This window comes from Sorex fumeus, unplaced genomic scaffold (genome assembly GCF_029834395.1).
Source record: "Sorex fumeus unplaced genomic scaffold, SorFum_2.1 ptg000044l, whole genome shotgun sequence".
NCBI classification, from domain to species: domain Eukaryota; kingdom Metazoa; phylum Chordata; class Mammalia; order Eulipotyphla; family Soricidae; genus Sorex; species Sorex fumeus.
Window position 1 is genome coordinate 56082959 of NW_026606101.1, and position 20969 is coordinate 56103927.

Sequence of the window (20969 nt, forward strand, 5' to 3'; positions counted from 1 at the left end):
AACAGAGAGTTAATTCAGCACAAAAACAAACAAACAAAAAGCCACATAAAATCGCCCACCAAAAATATTTAAAAATGTGGCATAAATAGACCATGCAAAGGACACTTGAATACAACCTGAGAGCATAATTACAAAGACAGTCTGGTCTTTGTCACCTTGTTCTAAGTGAGCTGGAAAACTGCATGAACAACACACATTTCTTATCACTACACTCATCTACAAATGAACCCCAAACAATGCAAGCATCGTTTCTGGTGTTAAAAACAAACAAAAAAAACTAACAGATTGCCAATATGGAACCCAAAGGTAATGAGGATTGGTTGTACTTCTCAGATTTCTACAATTTCTCATTTCCATATTTCCCCTCTGCTCTCTTGCTAAGGTGAGGGGCCGTGAGACTTATGAAATGCTGTTGAAAATTAAAGAGTCCCTAGAACTCATGCAGTACCTGCCTCAGCACACAATCGAGACGTATCGACAGCAGCAGCAGCAACAGCACCAGCACTTACTTCAGAAACAGTGAGTGTGTCTATGTGTCATTTCAGGACCTGTGAGTAAGCGTGATGGCTTTTATTTGTCCGCAGTAGGTGATGGGTGGGTGAAGTGGGAGAGGAGTTTGTGAGACAGGAGAACATCATGGGCTCAGATAAGCCGGTGTGGGGTCTTTTGCAGTTTGAACTACAATCCGTATTTCTTATTACTATCTCCCCGGTAAGGAAGTTCTACCTATGTGGTCAGAGAGATAGTACAGTGGGTAAGATGCTTTCCTTGCAAATGGTCCCATGAGCCCTGCAAGAGCATGGCCAGGGGGAAAATAAGTCCTGAGCACAACTGCTGTGGCCAAAAAAAAAAAAAAACAATAAAGTAAGTTTGTATATCTGAAATTAAATTCAGATCATTTCAGGTGAGCTACAAAAACTCAGATGAATTGTGTTCCTTCTCAAGTATTCTTTAATCAATATATGTCTATATGGTCCATATATTTCTAAATTCTATATTGGTAGCATTTGAGTTTACAAACTATTCTATTAATAATGTGCCTTTTATAAACAATCTTCACTTACCCCAATAATTTTTCTTAAACATTTTCTGGGTCGGGAAAAATATCTTATTTGTTTTTGGAAAACCTTTGGAGATTAGGGAGAGAACATAAGTTTTACTATCTCAAGTCATTTCTTTGAGTGCTATGTTAAGGGTTCTGAGAACTAGTGCATGCTCGCTGGTAAAATGCCTGATACGGGCAAAGTATATCAGATTGCCAGACTCTAGCATCCTTAAGTTAGGTTGTCACCCAGCAGAATATTTAATTACAAATTTTGCCAGATTTTGCAATAATATTATAATGTATTTACAACTCCTTTCTATGTTAAATTTTACTTTGGCTCTTCTGTTTTTGATCACTTTATTTTATGACTAATCAGAATAGAATATATCTTAGGAAAAGGACTAGAGTTTGATGAATCAGAGTGTTCATACTTATCCTTCTATGAGTACTATACTTATCCTTTTATAGTTAAGAATAACCAGGTTATTGTGTTTCTGCCAGAAGTATTGACCAGAGTATGTGAATAAACATATAGTTTGGGTCCATTTGAGTATTGAAAGACTTAACTTTACTCTTAATGGAAGGAAGGAAGGATATGGAAACTGACTTGCCTAAAGTGAAGATTTTAATTTACAAGAAAAAAAGTAATGTAAATAAGTAATAAACATTTCTTTTTGATATATTATTAGCTAAGGGCTGGAGCAATAGCACAGTGGTAGGGTGTTTGCCTTGCATGCAGCCAGCCCGGCCAAGCCAGGTTCGATTCTTCCACCCGTCTCAGAGAGCCCAGCAAGCTACCGAGACTATCTCGCCCGCACGGTAAAACCTGGCAAGCTACCCTTAATGTATTTGATATGCCAAACACAGTAACAACAAGTCTCAAAATGGAGATGTTACTGGACCCACTCGAGCAAATTGATGAACAATGGGAGGACAGTGTAAAATATTATTAGCTACTTTACTAATATGAGGTAGGTATGGAAGGTATAATGCTGAAAGCTAGTTAATTATTTTTAATCAACAAGAATAGGGGCTGGAGTGAATAGCACATCAGATAGGGCGTTTGCCTTGCAACGAGGTAACCTGGGTTCAATTCCCAGCATCCCATATGGTCCCCCAGGCACCACCAGGAGCAATTCCTGAGTGCAGACCCAGAAGTAACCTTGTGTATCACTGGGTGTGACCCGAAAAGCAAATTGTTTAAAAAAGTGAAAAAAATGGATAAGAATAGAGGAGGCTGGGCTGTTCCTTAATAGTGTAAAGTAATTACTTGAGCACCTATTGGCTATGGCAATATGGGTGAGAACTGGAAGAATAGTATTGAAATGTCTTTTTTAAAAAAGAATTTTTGCTAATTGAGCACTGAAGACATTTTTGCCTGGAAAGAACCCAACTATTTGTTTTTAGCAATCAACTTTGCAAACAGTAATTATAAAATTTTATATGTAAGGAAGGCTGTGTGAAAATTTTAATAAGCAGATTCCATGGGGACAGAGTATTACAAGGGAAATTCTAACTTAGAGTCCCAGACAGAATTTACATTGGAAATTCGCATAGGTCTTTAATATATTGTAGTAATATATGTTAATATATTCATGTGTAAAACGGATGTAGTTCTTATAAAATCATATAAAGATCAAAGGAAAACAACCATAATGTTATTTGAAAACTCAGGAGGATAATTACTTTTCCTATTATGAAATTCTCCCAATCATTTTATGTAAATGCGTGGCTCAGCCAAAATGACTTTAGAATCCTACAATAGCATACCATACTGAACTAGTCACTCTGCAGTAGTCTTTTCTTATCTTTATTTTGGATAACAAGAAAAAAATCTATAAAGATAAATTAATACTTATCAGAGACTGAAGCTTAAAAGTTTTGGATTTCTAGTCAGGGATCAGGAAACTATTTTTGCAAAGTATCAGTAGTAAATATTTTATATTTTCTGCCCCATTTGGTGCCTTACAGGTCCCCTGTTCTCTCAGTATAAGAAAAAATGGTAGACAACATGTGAGTGGATGAGATCAGTTCTAACAGGAAAGCTTTATATTATGGACTCTGAAATATTAATTTTATATGTTTATGTCATGAAATAATAATTTTTTTATTAAATTGTCCTACCTTTTAGTAATGGTAGACTCATAGACTCATTCTTAGTTTGTGGGATAGATTTGACCCATGCACTGTAATTTGCTAATCCCTTTCCTAGATTAATGAGTTATTTTTCTTTTAATGTTTCTTGAAGCTCAAAGTTTTGTTTTAAGAGCAGTTAGAAGCTAATAGGTATATTCTAAATTAAAATGATATTTAAAATATTTTTGGAAAACTTTCAGTGACATTTCAGTATAGAAAGAAGCTCTCAGCTTTTTAAGAGGAATCTTCGTTATCTAGAAAAGTTATTCTTTATACTAATATTATACATGGTTGTTAATGCCTCTGCCTCGTCAGCTGGACATAACAGTCAACTTGAGGCATGCATTAAGGATAATGGGGGAAGGAAAGGGTTTCTGCCATCCCATAATTTAAATTAAGTGTTCAGTCCCAACTGGTACAACTTTTCAGTCTTAAGAGAGTTCTGATAAATGTTTTTGTGTCAGGACAAACTTAAACATCTCTCTAAGTCATACAGTAATAGAAAATATTTAGTTTCCTAGTTTGAGATTTTAAAGCTGGGAGGATCATCTTCAGTCGGTCAGAAAACCTAGGCAGTTTTTACTTATATGGTAACCAAAAGAATACATAAAACTGTGTCCCCATATGATAAGTTATTCTGTGTCTATATCTGAGTGGCTTCCATTCCTATAAAAGAGCATTGTTCTATATTTCATATTTCATAAAATAATATTCTATCAAAGAAGAAAATGCACCTTAAAATTATGCTATTTTAAAGAGCCACCATTTTGGTTTTTTGGTAAAGCAAGATAGCTCTCATTGAAAATTATTTAGAATAACGTAAGGGGAGAGAAAGAGAATTACATGTTCTAGATTGAACACGGGCTTCTCCAGAGTGGAAATAAGCAAGCAAAGAAACAGAGATGTGCAAATGAGATCTAGATTCAAGGGAGAACAAAGGCTTGAAGAGCAAGCCAAGACTCTAATTATTTTAGAGACATATTTTTACATTTTGACATGTGAGGTCAGATAAGTTGTGAGGAAGTAGGAGCCTCATAGTTCTCTGAAAGCTCTTTAAAAGTATCATTGAATAGTTTTGAATTGTTATCCTATAGTACATAGTAGCTAAATATGCATCGAAATCCAAAAGACTGCAAAAATGCAGTCCTTGCAAAATATAAACTTTTGGTCTAATTATGCCTTTTGCTGCATTAGATATGCACGTGTCACTAATGATTGAAATACATCTGTATAAATAATCTACTTGCTATATGCTTCAGATGAGGTTTTTCAGCTCTTTTATTTTTATGCAAATCTCTAAGAAAGAGTTTGAATGACTAGACAAAGAAAATGGTAACCTAATTCCCAAGCAATCATGTGGAAAGAATAAATGGGCCTGGAAAATGCCTATAATATTCTTTCCAAAAACATACTAACAATATGCTGGTAAGGTATCAATATTTTATATTCCTTCTAGTAGAAGGAAAATTAGTGGGGCAGATATATACTTTCTACAAGGTAGCAATGAAACGTTTTCAGCATAATTGCTTCTAATAGTTTCCCTACTATGTGTTTTCTCTCTGCTTACTTTTCATTTGTGCATGGTTTTCCTTTTTTTCAAAGATTCCTTCATAATTGCCTTCATGATCATAGAAATTATGTAATATTTTATACTTAGTCTTTATTAATTAAATTATAAACTATTTATTAATAAATTTAATTTTAATGATTTGTTCACACTGGATTAGATATAGGGGTTATGTTTAGGAAAGCCAAAAACTAATGAGGGGACAAATTAGGCCATCACTAGAAATGGCCTCCTTGGTTTTAGATTTTCGAAGACATTTTTAACTTTTCATTGAGTTTTAGAGAAGCCACCTGATACATTGTCAGCAATATTTTGACTTGTGTAACATTAAATCAGTACTATTTAGAAAATTATTTTTCTGTAGTTCTGGTCTTCTTTACTGTTTCTTGGCTTCTATCTCAATCTCACAGCAGGTCACTTTGTACGCACTTAACTCACGTAAATTGTTTTCATCTGGAAAATTATATGATGTTCCTACAGGATTTTTCATTCAAAGTTGAACTTAAATATATAACAACGATAACAAATATCACAAAAATATAAAAGAGATATATTAGCTCTGAATAGGTAATGGAGAAAATATATCAAATTAGTTAAGTACCAATAGATTAAATCATTTTCCTATAAGTTTTTACATCTCACTGCAGAACTAATACCGTTCTTAGGTCTTAAAATGGAATCCCTGGGTCTACCCATACACTTTTATCAGTAACTAAAAAAAAGACTTTTTATATGTTATTTCATTAAGTCCTTGCTGCAGGAGAAACAAAGGAAGATAGTAGTCAAGTACCCCACTCCAAAATAAACAACAACACAAATTCCAACTTTGATTTAACCATACCACTCTTATTGGTAAAATGATCTCTGAATTTTAATCCCAACCTAGCAAAATTGACAGTTTATTCTGTATGAAATAACCAAAGGGATTTGAAAACTATCTGGAAAACAATCCATAAACAATACATAGGGTTACACAATCTTCAGCAAAATAGAAGGATTTTTTTTCCTGGCATCACTGTGGCAATAAATGACTTTTAATTATGCAAACATTGCTTTCATGAGTTTGATATGTGAGTTTATAGGCCAAGTTTGTGACTAAAAGGATTAAGATATTTATCCATCTCAATCTGGGCCCATACAAAATGCTCATTAATAGTTCTTTAAGAATGCATGATGACACAGCCCCCAGACTGATAAAATCGTATTTCTTCATATTTTGTAGTTAGGCTAGACAACAATAGTAATGAGGTATCATAATTGGGCAGATGACATTTTACAAAAGATTAGTTAATTCCTGTCTCTACATTGCCTTTTTCAATTAGTCAATTTCAGTATGCCAAGCACTGTAATAGACACTTTGACCAATCTTGTCTCAAAAGTCCACAGCTGAATTACTGTGGAAAATATATATCCTTGAACCCCAGTCTAGTCTTAGAAAGGACCCAGGAAGACAGTTTTTTAAGTTCTTCAGGTAATTTAGATACATACTATAACACTACAACCATACCTCATTTCTCCCTCCTAAAAATCTCGAGAAATTTATCTCTAATCTTCAGAAGTGTTATAGAAGAAAGCAAAATTAGCTTTAAAGGCATTTTATTCTATGTATACTATGATCATGAAGGTAGAAGGACGAGTTTCTGTATTCAAATGATTTCAAAGTGTGAAGTCCTAAGACTTTATCTTTTCTTTTCTCTGGTTTCCTCTTTGCAGTCTCTTTTCAGCCTGCTTCAGGAATGAGCTTGTGGAGCCCCGGAGAGAAACTCCGAAACAATCTGACGTCTTCTTTAGACATTCCAACCCCCCAAATCGATCAGTGTACCCTTAGATCCCCATCTCTGTCATTTGAGTGGGTGTTTTTGTTTTGTTTCTGTGGGGTGTGTGTGCGTGTGTGTGTGTGTGTGTGTGTGTGTGAGTGAGAGAGAGAGAGAGAGAGAGAGAGAGTAAGAGAGAGAGTATGTACATATAGCCCTCATAAGCAGGACTTAAAGAAGCTTTGGCTCAGTGATCCAGCCGCTCAAAGTCAGATAGCCACTAGTGAGAAAATTTCTTGAAGGGACTCAAAACTTTACAAGAAAGAACATTTTCTGTAGATTCTTTATCCTTATTGTTTGTGTTGGTCAGTCAAGTACCCCTGTATTTGTCAGTGAGCTTTTGTGTTGTTTCTTGGAGGGAGTGCTCAGGCTGGGAAGAGAGACTGTAAGATGTTTATCAGAACCCTTTTCTGTTCCCTCCTGTTGCGTTTCTAAACCTCAGAGAAGCTATTGAGCAGGTCTCAAACTTAAAAATGTCTTTTTAAGAAAAGGAGAAAAAAAGTTATTGTCTGCGCTTAACTAAATTGTAAGTGACTGAGAGATTCGTCAGACCCTTTGAATGCTGGTCCTGTAATAAGAATCTTGCAAATACATGCCAACTAAGGTGTCAAGCGTACTGCTGGAGAGAGAGATATTTGCTAAATGTAAATGTGGGGGATTTTTTTCTTCTTTTTGAGAATTTGCATTATTAGTATCCTCCCGCCATCTAAAATAAAAATTTCATTGATGCTATGTCAGATCCTACCACTACCATAGTATGTCAGCCTGATGTGATTATTTTTCTCACCTATGGAAACCCTGGTGAGAACTCCCACAGACTGTTATTAGACCTTAAGGCAGGTAATATTTTGTCATTTTTATAAAGGAGGGTAGATTTATACTGGAAATATTGTTCTCGGCAATTATATATCATTGCCTAAAATGGAACTCAAAGTCTTCTCCCCAGTTTTATGATTATTTATTCAATTGGAGTTTTTATTCCTCAGTACTTTTATAAAGTAGTGCCACAATACTGACAGTGATCAAATGGCTTTTTCCAGGTGACACTTACTTTCCTTCAGTGATATCCAAGTAGACATGTAAACATAAACACTCTTGTCCTGAAATTTTTAAGGAATAAACACATTTTTCTGAAATGTTTAGAGAATATATTTATGTTCATTTTAAAACTCAGTTTTAAGGGCCAGAGAGGTAGTACAGCAGGTAAGCTACTTGCTTGGCACATGGCTGACCTAGCTTTGATCCCCAGCACCCCATAGAGTTTGTAGTGCACCTCACAAGTGATCCCTAAGCACAGAATTGGGAGTTAGCCCTGAGCATAGCTGGGTGTAACCCCAACCCAACCATCTCCCCAATTTCTAAAAATATAATAACAAAAGACTTAAAAATCTCCTCTCTACCCCATCTCCCCACTCCAGATCACCAGCTTTTCATTCTGTGTCACCATAAAATTTATATCTTGTTACTAATGCTATTGCTTTATGGATGTGTGATTTTAATTTTCAATAAACTTTTGCATCTTGGTTTATTTTGCAGTTTTTCTTTTCTGTTTCTCTTTATTATTTTTAATTCCTTAAATATTCGAATATGTTTATTTTAGTGCTTAAGGTTCTATGAGTAAAGTTAAATAATGAGAGCAAAAGAATATTCATTCTGATTCTATACACATTCTAATAGCATGTGGTATTTTTATTGAAGAAACTTTGCATCAAGATCATTAACCCCCAAAACACAGGTCACTTTAATGCTAATTTAAGAATATATTTTATTCTTGTGTTCCTAATAAATAGCCAAGAACACTAGCGTTACTTTCTTACATCTCTGATCAAGTCTCCAGTTGCATTTGAAGTTAAGTTTGCACAAAGAAATTTAAATCAGGTGCAAATGTATTAAATGATTTTCTTCAATGGTATAGACATTATCAAATATTCATCTAGAAATATAGGGTAATCCTTGTTGTCCAATATTTTAAAAGAAATTTTAAGTATATTCTCGTCTTTTATTTCTTTCAATGCTTAAAAAGAAGTATTTTGAATAGTAAGTTAATAGCTTAGAAAAATAGTTAGACTGTGGGTCTTCTGTATATTAAGATTATGTGTCTTTTGTGTACTAAACCCTGTATTTAATTCCCTACACAAACTTATACACACATAATTATGTTTATGTTTGGGGTAGAAACTAATTAATGAAATCACATGATCTTGTTACATTGGCTACATTGGTAGTGCTTTTGGTTAATCTGAATCTCATGCTACTCTAATAATTTCTATTTCAAAACCTTAATCAGTTTATGATATGGTCAGCTTTCTTTAATATTGACTTTGCTTTTCAGAAGCTTTTTTTCTCTTTGACCCCGTTTTTATGTAAATTATGTGCTTATAGTTACTTTCATCAAACTGTCCATATTTGAAGTGATGAAAAATATTTTGCAGTTAAAATTGATTAAAAATGAATGAATATTATTTCTTGTTTTGAAGACATGACTACCTGCCTGAAGAGAAATATTAAGTCAGGATAGTTTTAAGCAATACTTAAAGGGTAAATAGATGCTTTAAAGATGTTTCAGTATTTTAATATATTTTCTACCTCCCTCATCCCATGATGTTTTTTCCTTATGCCCAAATCCCAGATGCCTCTCAAATTCTTTATTCCTGAAATGGTTTGGTAGAAGAGATTTACTCTGCAGCATCAATAAATTTATAGAGTTGTTTTTTAATTGAAAATGGAAGATTTAAGGCAAAAGAGCAGAATCCATTGGTAAAACTCTAGGCATCTTCAGCAAAGTAAATAATTGAATTTTTTGTCTCTTTAAGAACTTTAACTTTTTACCCTATTATCACTAGACTTAAAATTAGAAAGGTTTATTTCTTCTCTAAAATTATTTAAGTATAATTTATACTTCTGAGATACTGGATATAATTCTGATAAAGAAGCCAGAAACTAGAGAGATAATACAGTGTGTAAAGCACTTGATGTGCATGCAGCCAACCTGGGTCTGATCCCTAGCACCCCATATGGTCCCATGATCTCCTCTAGGAGAGATCCCTAAGTGCAGAGGCAAGACTAAGCCCTAAGCACCACTGGACATGGACTACAACTAAATAAATAGTAAATGCAGGAAAATAATATTGTCTGATTTAATAACTGGAATATAAATTTACCAAAATTTCACATTATAATTAGAAATACATGAAATATGTATATGGGATGTTAAAGATGAAACTCAGTCTCGCCATGTGCAAAGTAAGTGCCCTACCTGCTGTATTATCTATCTGACCCCCGACCTTGTTCATTTTTTTACATTTTCAGATGCCATAGTAGCATTTGGCATTATCCACACAAAAAGTGTGATATTGTATATAGCACACAAAAATATATGGCATTATATATACATATATGTATACATATGTGTATATGTACATATGTTTGTACACACACACACACACACACACACATATATATATATTTATCACACATTGTGAAGTCAGTACGGATCTCCTTCTGTTATAAGAGGAAAAAAATGCCTTTGGAATTTCTGTACTACCTTGTAACTTAGGTGCATCGTGGTAAGCAAAAATTTATAAGACACACCTAACAAAGCATTACTTGGCTACCTAGCCATGTGCTTTCCTACACTTTGAGATGTAATTAAAGAAGTTCAGAACTATAGCCAGTTGAGCTGAGTCAGGTGCAGGCATTCCACATAATTATGTAAAATACTTGGTAAGTTTTTCTCCTATATTTTTCTTTCTAATGCCTCAATTTCTTGATTATATAACTCACTGTACACAGTTGTCTCATTTATAGAAAAGTTTCACAAAATTAAAGATAAAGTTTTTAGGAGCCAAGGGACTTTTCCAATCACCATAAACTGATACATGACCTTGAATAGCTATGATTCTTAAAACTTTATATTTATCCATTTATAGGGAACACAGAATTATTTCTGCCATGACACATACAGCTCCACAGGATGTATGAGTTATTTGTGAAAAATGAATAAAGGAGAGCTTGAACCTGATGTATCTTACAATGGGGAGGGTTGATTACATAAACTCTTGTTTATGCCAAACAAAAAATCAGTGCCCTCCTACTTAAAAACAGTGATTATAAAATGCAGTTGTAGTGTTAATTGCACATCAACTGTCATGTTCATTTATGTGAATATGTATATGCAGTTAAATTATTCCAGCTCTGATTCTCAGTGCTATGGAATCGAACCTTATCTTGAATTTTCTTGTCTTACAGAGAATGCTGAGTAACAAATTTAAAGACTGAACTTATTATTATATCTCTAAAATACTATGCTATATTTTCTTGAGATATAGGTTTATTTATAGAATCTTTTAAATTTTTATCAAATATACATACAAATAAAATTGAAAGAAACGTTCTTTCTGTTTTTCTTTACTCTTTGTGTGGTGATATGTGGTGATGGGGGAATGGACAAACAGAATTTATATTTGTTTGAGGTATGTGGAAGAGGAGCTTCTTTCACAGTTTAGAAACATGCTTAGAATCCAGTTTTTATTTTTAATTCATATTAATTACTCACTGTAAATGCCTTGGGATCTATAAAGGTCTTCATCTCTTTTCAGTTCTCACCATAGTTCTTCAAGGTAAGTAGGATTGTTACCCTTGTGTAACCATGTGTTTCTCTAAAATGTAACTATTTCTTGTTATTTTTTCTCTCTTAATCTAATAACAAACTCATTCAGTAATTAAATATATTTAGTTGTTTTCTTGTTAAAAAAAAAAGCAGAAGTTGTTTTGAGGTCTGCATAAACGTACTGCTTTCTAAAATATCCCAGAGTATAGCTTAAGCTTTGACTTTCTTTCTATTGTGGTTCTAATGTCATACTAGTTATACACACACACACATACACACACACATATATCAGCATTGGCCATTGTGGTTGAACGAAAACTACCATATGTAGTAAAATGCATAACTGACAACCCAGTTTTTCATCTCCAAATTGAGTTCAACGGGCTGAAAACCTGATTTTATTTTGTCTCTCATGTGTCTTGGCAAAACTCAATAAAATGTGTTTTGGGCTTTAGGATTCTTCTGTATCCTCCTGTACAGAAAGCCTACTGACAGTCAGTGAATTATCTTATGGCTTATGGCTATCTATGTTGAGGAGTATATTATCATGTGGGGGTGGGGGTGGGTCTCTGTGTCACATGGTATGTACTGACAAATGTCCTGTTTCAGTATCTTTGCAATTATATTTTCACATATATTAAATAGACTAGGAAGCTGCAAGTGAAATTCTAATCTCTGCTATCATTTGAGCTTGGCATCTCCATGTTTTTCATAAACTATCTGGTCTTCATTCATTTTCCATGTTGATTTTCAAGTTTATTTGAGTTGAAGGACAAGAGAAAGCAAAAGTATAGATAAAAGAATAGAGGAAAAAGAAAGATTCAGTTACTTTTCCTCTGACATAAAGGGAATGCTTTGTACTATACATTTTTATGAAATATACTATTTGATGACAGTTTGATGCTCCTTCTAGAGTCAGGAAAAAAGTTACAGTATAGAAACAAAGATACGCATTTTTATTGATTTTAGATGAATGCTTCTGCATGTGTACAATTCAAAGTTAAGCTTTAATCCAAGACTTGTTGGAAATAACTTGACCCATTCTCACCATTATTCTCCATATTTGTGTTTCTAGGACCTCAATGCAGTCTCAGTCATCCTATGGTAACAGCTCCCCACCACTGAACAAGATGAACAGCATGAACAAGCTGCCTTCTGTGAGCCAGCTTATCAACCCTCAGCAGCGCAACACTCTTACTCCCACCACTATTCCCGATGGCATGGGATCCAATCGTAAGAGATTCTCCTTTCAGCTGCATCTTAAAGACTAATTGGGCTAGTGTGAGATGACTTCTTGAGGATGGAAGAAGGCTTTGGCTTTAAGCTAAATAATAGGGACCATGGAATGGATTGTATTATTATGTTGGAGGAGCTTAGTTCTCAAGGTGAACTGTTCTCATTTTTGTAAAGAATATAGTTCACTATAGAACACAATAGAGATGAAAAGATTACTCAAATTCATAGAGATATGATCTCAAAGAAAAGAACAGTCTACTTCCTGCCAACATTGATGGGATACGATTTCTATATCCAATTAGACAAAGGGAAATCTAATCAACATGTGGTAAGGAGCATTGTGTTATGGATTAAAACCTAGGAAGATGATTATATACTGGATTCCACTCTATGCACTAGTAACTGTGTAACTAAGAAAAAGTCATTTCTCTAATGCTTCCTTTTTAATTCATAAATTATCATGGTTCTGTACTTCTATAGTCTTCATTTTTTCATTATCCTCATTATCCTAAAATAATCATTTTGTAACTTATATGAAGAAATGAATATTTTTTATGAATTTACATATATATTCTTCATATGCATTAAGTAAACAGTGTGAGGAATGATTGAGAAGTATAGACCCTTACTGTAAATATAATTATCTTGTCCAAATTATCATATCCAGGAGAAATAAAACTAGTAAAGTAGATACTTAAATTTGTAGTTAAGAAAGTTGAAAAATGGTTAAAAATGAAGAATATAATAATATAAAAATGAAGAATATGATATCCTCATGGATAGAAAATCATGAAAACTATACATATATCCTGTGATAATTCTCCTTCTGAAACACTACTTCCGTATTTTCCTTGGAAATCTTTCCACATTTTTATCAAGACTTTAATTTCGCATTTTATTAAATTTAACGAAAATACTGGGGAGCTGAAAAATTAGAGACTAGAATTTTGAACCTCTGTGATCTGATAACCAATGTTCAGATTTTAGTGAATTAGAGAGCTTTATGAAATAGCTTTCTGGTGTCTCAACAAAGGCTTAAAAGCTGGACTCTTAGTGCCAAAATAATAAATGGATTCTGGAGCTGAAATCAAATCCCATCACAGTTCTGCTATTTGATATTAAAAGGAATAAGAATAATTTATATTTTACTCTTACATTCTAGTATAAAAATAATATTGGTAGGGATCATTCCTATTTGTATAAGCTACAGTGTGCCTACTTTTTTTTAATTTACACTCTACAAGTATTCAGGATGTAATCAGGGAAGTTCAAGTGTTAACAGTGAGGTGTAGGTCTGTATTATTTAACCAGATAATGACAGAAATTCCATCCCTTCACCAAAATTGAGGGTATATTGTGTTACTCTTTTTTGCTAGGTGTTATTTGTAAAATTTATTGGACCTAAATGTTTCTTATTACTTAAGTGAATATTCACAGTTTATGGCTTAGCAAAGAAAAGCAGTTGCACATTGGCATATTCCCAAATACAATCCATAAATGGAACATAGGGGAGAGTTAGAATCTTTAAGTTATGGTTTCTACAATGACTATAAAGCCCCCAGTTTACAAATACTTCAAATGTCACCCAACAAATATTTCCACTCTATTGATGTTTATTGAACATCTACTCTGTGACAAACTCTCTACTAGCACAAGTCACTAGGTTTGAGGAGACTAGCACAGAATGGAGTAGAAAATGTCACTCATTAATATAAATGAAAGGAGCACTGCATTCATCTAGAGACAACATTAGAAAATAAGAAAGGGGAGGGACAAGATTATCCTGAGAAAGAGTTTGGAGATGACAAAAGTGCCAGGTAGTGAGAGATAACTGAAAATAAAATCTGATAGTTCTGGTTCTTGGTAACAATAAACAAGGCAAAATGGACCACTAGGATGCTGGTATGTGATGAAGGCAGTAACCCTCTGTTCCTCCTGCTTCTGTTCAGTTCCTATGATGGGCACCCACATGCCAATGGCTGGAGACATGAATGGACTCAGTCCCACCCAGACCCTCCCTCCCCCACTCTCCATGCCATCCACCTCCCACTGCACCCCCCCACCTCCGTACCCCACAGATTGCAGCCTTGTCAGGTGAGTCCACAGCATGTGCCCCTGAGGGTCTTTCCTAGGTATTTCTGGGTGGTTGAGGGTGGACATTATCAAATAAATAGCACACTTGGAGAGAGAGGAAGCAGCCTCAGTTGAAGTTCAACCACTTATGTCTCTGATCTGTGAAATGGTCAGTCATGCTTGATCAAAGAAAACCACTGTAATCAGTCTGGGATAAATTAAAATGTGAGTTTATACACAAATTATTTTTATATTTGTTTACACTGTTTTCAATTACCTTCCTCCCCACACCTCTTATTTTCATACTGGTCAGTTATGGCCATTAAATTGGTGCTCAGGGCTGGGTTTCCCCGAAGGGCAGTAAACTTGCTCTCTTGCTCCCTTTTCTGCTCTCTAGGCTTCACAGCTCTCAGCCATCACAGGATCATTATTTTAGAGTTGACTGTCCATTCAAAAGTTTGGATGTCAGTATATATGACAGGGATTTTCTAGAACATTTTGGTCTCTGTGGCCACACACTGTGACCACACACTGCATTGCCACCTAGAATATGGTTCTCCTCCAGGCAAAGCAGTTCTGGTAATCAGACTTTTAAAAGTTCATGAAATCCAAAAGATAGGTCTTCCATCAATATAAAAGTAATTGCCCAAGCATGCTTAGTGCATATTGCGTGCCCTGCTTCATGGGCAGGAGGTTCCTTTGATTCATATGTTGAACCCGTGCAAGTCTGTGCATTTGATATAATAGTAGTAGCAGTGTCAGAGAGATCTCAGAGTGAAGGCCTTATCCCAGGCATCTGGCTCTGTGGCAGCTGGCATCATCAGTCTGAGATCAACACCCTGTATGAGGTCATTATTTTTGAGGAGGACACAAATAAAAAGTGTTAACGACTTCACAGTGTGTGGCCTGTAATTTTTTTCTTAAGCACAAGAGCGAATTTTAGAAACCTTAAATAAAAAAATTAAAATTTAAGTAGAAAATTGTCAAAGTTTTTGTGTAAAGAGCCAGGAATCAAGAAGGCTGGGAATTTCACCACTGAACTCACCCCTTTTACCCCCATGGCAGGGGGATTTCTAAGAGCCTGTAGAAGTCCAGAGATCACCATAAGGAAAATCACTGCTTGAGCAGGAATTTATTGAGTTGATTTTAATTTCTGTAGACTTAAAGTTGAAGTCATTAGCCGTTCTGAAGCCTCAAATATGAGACCCTCCTATAATTGTATATTTTATCTGCCTGTAATCGCTTCTGTAGAGCATCCCAGTGCAAATGTTGGGTTTTCTTTGATCTGGCCAATGCAGTTGGGGTGAACTTTCTTTTTCTGTTTCCTCCTTCCTACTCCCACCTCCCTCTGCAGTTTCTTAGCAAGGTTGGGCTGTTCATCATGTCTGGACTATTTCACGACCCAGGGGCTGACCACCATCTATCAGATTGAGCATTACTCCATGGATGTAAGTAATTGTTAGAATTTTGAGTTTCATTTCTTCATTTCCTCGGTCTGGTGACATCCACGTTATAGTTCAAATTCCACTAATTTTGAATTTTGTTTTTCTAATATCCCTGATGACCAAATTTATCACAACCCATAATCATATTAGAAATATTTCCCAAGGCCACAGCCTTTATCTGAAAAAATCTTAACAATCAGTCTTCAACTTTTCTGATAGATCAACAATTGTGTCATGTACCCATACTTTATGCAGAGTAGAAAGGAGATTTAATGTTCACCTTCAAGAAATTTATAATCTCTAAAGAATTCAAATCAGTATTTGGATGTTCTTATTAATTGGTGTGAGACCCCAGGAAAGATAGCAGGAAGCAGGTGATATTATTCTCGCTTGAAATCATGGAGAAATGACAATATAGTAATTTGCCACAATGAGTCGATGACAACCGAGAATAAAACACTGAAGTGTAAGATACTAGTTTTAACTCAGTGACTGAGTTTTTCTGCCTCCACTAAAGTAGGACCTTAAGGGATTTTCGGCAGTTCTGCTCAATTAGAACTACATGTTCATTTAAGTTCAGTTCTATCAAAATAAACCCAGTCACAATCCATGGTGATTGGGAATTATCAATATCAATAGGTTCAAGCCCCAGCCAGGCTTTTTCATGGCAGTGAAAACATCACGCTAGGACTTTGCTTCACTGGGCTAGAGTTAATCAAATCGGGTTCATAATCATTTCCTTCTTTGGCACTGATTGATTTGTCTTTTGGAGTAAGAGCAAGCTGGATGGGAGAAGACTCTTGCTTCCTAGATCACTTCTTGAATTCCTAAAAAAGCTTTTTTTTTTTTTTTGGATTTGTAGCAGTCTGATTCTTCCTGCAGGCCACTCCTCATGCTTTTTGCTTTTGGGATTGCTATCCTTTCTTCTAACTTTCAGAGGACTCTTTGGATGGATGATGGATAAAAATACTCTCTGTCTCTGCTGCTGCTTCTAGTGGTTGGGATCTCTTTTCTTTCCCCTTCCTTGAGCACCGATGCTAGAGATGGCCCTGCAGCATGAGAATGCCCCAGTCCTGTGTTGACAAGTATATTCTGTGCTTCCCTATGTCCATCCCTATATTCCCCAAACTCACTAATGGAATTAAATACAAGTTAAAGCTATGCAAAAAACTTTAGAAATAAGTTCCAACAGGATTCAAATAAGTTTCCAATGGCACCCACCCACTAAAGAAGACATACTTGACCTATATTTGGGACAGAGAATTTGTCCCTATAAATGTGTAAAGCTATATTTTTGACTTGCTCACTTTTCCCACAACATAATATGTCAGGATACTCTCTCTTGACTATGTGGTCCTTCCACTACCCTCTACAAATCCATCTCAGCTGATGTCGCCTTGATCTTTTGCTAGTCTTTGGTCCCTAGTTTTCTCACCTGCCAGTCGTCAGCTCAAATCTATCCAGACTCCTGCATACTAGTGGAGCTTGGTTCACAAAGAGTTTTGGGCCTATTGGAAGTTTTGAAAGCATAAAGAACTGTCCTTATGTGTCCATTTGTGGCTTAACTTTTTAGTAATGTTTCATTCTGCTATAATAGAGTATTTGAGTACCCATACTGGACATTTCTTTTTTTAAGTTTGGGAATCTATCTAATTTCTGCTTTTCACCTCAGCTTCTTCTTGCTCATTACTGGAAATGGACAACTCTTTTTCAGCTTGTCTCTTAGCCTCAGTCTTAGTTTTTTAGTACCCTTCCTGGAAAAAGGAATGTGGTAAAAAAAAATGGGGAGTTTCAGTCAATATAAGGCAAATACAGTATAATGTAATAATAGTTAAAATTTAGAGGGTGCACTTATACAATTTCAGAATATTTTCATTTATATGTGAATTTATAATATATACTGATGTAATACACTTGTATCTCATCATACTAATAAAGAAACTGAGGCAAGTAGAGAATAAGTCACTTATTGAAGTTCTAGTGCCAATTTGTCATAAAGAATCTGCATAAGATTCTTGTGACTCTAAGCACAGAAGATGCCACCAGAGTTAAGACTGACCATATCTACAAAATCTTCTACCCTCATGAATGAAACAGAAGAATGTAATTTATTTTATTAAGCACCTCTTTTATTAAGCACCAAGAGACCTTTGTTTATTAGGGAAATTTCCGGTTCAAAGGTTATACAGATTTACCAGTTCATTCATTTAGTCATCTAACCTTAGACTTGTCAGCCTCACTGACTTTCAGCTTTTCTATGAAGTGGTATAATAATGTCTACCATGAATATGAGACTGAAATAGAACTTAATTAGTTCAATGTTTGGCACATAGAAAATGACGAATACCTCTTAGTAATGTTTTCTTTCTGTCTCCTCACTAGAGTGACAGCGCTGTTTTGTTACTATCGTTCTTCTAGTAATTAAAGCCAGCTAGACTTAAGAGTCAGAGAATACTTTTATTTTATTTTTTTCTGTGTTTAGATTTTTTGCCCTCTTGTCTAACAATTACCCCACTTTAGCAATGAAAAAAAAAAAACCCTAATATCTGTTAGTCAAGAACAAATAAAGTTTGTATTTAAGATATTTTGAATCCTAAAGATTTTCCAAAAGCTCATTTTGTTTCCCAAGTTAGGGATCAATAAATTCAGGATAATTAAAATAGTGCACTAGAAAATGGCAAGATGGCGTGTTCTCAATTTCAACTTGTCTTTCCTAATTCTTCCCAACTATTGCACAGGATTTGGCAAGTCTAAAAATCCCTGAGCAGTTCCGCCATGCTATCTGGAAGGGAATCCTGGACCATCGGCAGCTCCATGATTTCTCCTCCCCTCCTCACCTCCTGCGGACCCCAAGTGGTGCCTCTACAGTCAGCGTGGGATCCAGTGAAACCCGGGGGGAGCGTGTCATTGATGCGGTGCGCTTCACCCTCCGCCAGACCATCTCCTTTCCACCCCGTGATGAGTGGAATGACTTCAACTTTGACATGGATGCCCGTCGCAACAAGCAACAGCGCATCAAGGAGGAGGGGGAGTGAGCACTACTCTTGAGCTCTTCCCATTTTTTTTCTAGCCTGTCCTCCACTCCGCCCCCCTACAGGGCACTGCTTCTTGACCTTGAAAGCATTCTTCCTGGCAACTCTCCTTCCTTTTCTCAGTCTGGAACCTAAGGGATGGAGATATAAGAGTCAACCTCTTACCTAATGTCCAACATGGCATCTGATTCTGTTTCTGGCTTTAAGCCTTTAAATCTATTGCTTGTAGGACTTGAGTCATCATGGTTAGGTAGAAGTGACCAAAAAAAAAAAAAAGAAGAGAAAAGCAGCATGTGTCCCCTTACGCTGCAGAGACTTTTATAAAGCTTGTTCATCCTTATAGTCTAAGACTATATATATAAATATATAAATATACAGTATATATTTTAGGTGAAGGTCATTGAGTATTGTTTAAATGTAATTTAAATGTATGAACATTTTTTAATTTGCACTTATCAAACTACTTTTCAATTCACTTGTTTTGGATAGTTTATGGGTATAGATATCTAGAGTTTGATGATACAAGTGAGTGAAAATGATGCCTAATACATGTTACATCAAATGTTTGGATATATTCACTTGTTTTCATTGCTTATTGTGTGGGTAAAACTATGTATATATGTACACATTTATATTGATGTTGGTATATTTTATGTTACTGACATCACTAGTAGTTGTGAGGGTTTATTCTGGAATATTTAGTCCAATTACTAGGAAAAATACATATTCACACTAGTAAAGACAAGAAGAAATAAAATAACCTTCCTTCTTAGGTGGGGAATGAAGAATGCAGATTATGACTAAAATTTGAAAGGTCCAGGGCAGCTAGTTAAACAAAAGTCTACTATCATGAGCATATCAGAAAGCTGCCTCAAATTTAAATATTATTATCAACCTCTCTTTCTCTGTCTCTCTCTTGCTCGCTCTCTCTGTTTCTCTATCTCTGTCTCTGTTTCTGTCCCTCTCTCATCTATCTATCTATCTATCTATCTATCTATCTATCTATCTCTCGTGGTGCCAGGAAATCACATATAAGACATGTGCTCTACTGAGAAACCATACTCCTGGCCCCCAAATATTGTATCTTGTATCTCTTAATATTTATTGTGAAACATTTGCTCCATTATAGAAGTCTTAAAACTAAATTTTGATACTAGATTGACTAATTCAATTAAACAATTGCTACTCTTCTCAAAATGAAGGTTGATTTGATTGAGAGAATATCATCAATGTAGCTTATACAGTGAAATTGTAATGCCTCTACTGAACACCAAGATAATTCAGTGAGACCGAAACAAAATTCTTAAAATATCTTTTGAAATATAATATTTGGTAAATGTTTTTTGAAGACCCACTTATAAAATTAATTTTTCATCATCTAAAATAGAAGTAGTTAACAAAATATATAAAATAATGAGATTAGATATCTTGTAGCATGATTTGTATCATTATCGTATTTTCTGTCTTTTACCAATATGAGTTTTATTTGTTGGAAAATAACTGTGAGAATGCAATTTCCTGCCATTCTCTCTTCTGGACTGTGCATCGACATAAAAATGTCACACAGATCAGGGCATAAGCCTTTAATGAGAGATGTTGCTTGAACCACATAAAGATTCAAACTTTGGGGAAATATGTAAATGACAATATTCCCTTAGATATTTCAAAAGTATAGATTGTTACAATTTTGAACTAGAAAACAATTTTGTATATATGCTAATGAGCTTTAAAATCTCCCTCTGCATTCTGATAAAGGGTGATCATTGCACATATGTTTCCATTTTTATTTTAAAGTGCAAATGGGCTCAAATGTGGCTCAAAACTAAAATGTTTTAGTTTAATCTAAAAAAGTGTATATATAAGTTTTCTGTGAAATCACATGCTTTGTATTCATTTTTTTTTTCTTCTTGGGATAGTGGGTTTTTCAGAACCACAACTGAAACTTTATTATTATTATTATTATTGTTTTTATATTTTCATGAAAACATCATTTAGTAAAACTACAAGGTCAA

General features: G+C 34.9%; 1 protein-coding gene across 5 annotated transcripts in view; it reads left to right on the top strand.

The window, feature by feature from the left end:
- The window catches only part of TP63 (tumor protein p63), a 250617-nt gene extending 231657 nt beyond the window's left edge, over positions 1-18960 (top strand). For 2 of the 5 annotated variants that reach the window (XM_056121602.1, XM_056121603.1), the window contains exons 10-14: positions 383-519; positions 12247-12404; positions 14357-14501; positions 15835-15928; positions 18664-18960. In XM_056121602.1, coding sequence (XP_055977577.1) covers positions 383-519; positions 12247-12404; positions 14357-14501; positions 15835-15928; positions 18664-18960 — 831 coding nt within the window. Of the gene's footprint in view, positions 1-382; positions 520-6461; positions 6577-12246; positions 12405-14356; positions 14502-15834; positions 15929-18663 lie in introns of those variants that run through there. The other 3 variants (XM_056121604.1, XM_056121606.1, XM_056121605.1) reach the window with 2 other exon arrangements.
- The last annotated feature ends 2009 nt before the right edge of the window (positions 18961-20969 follow it).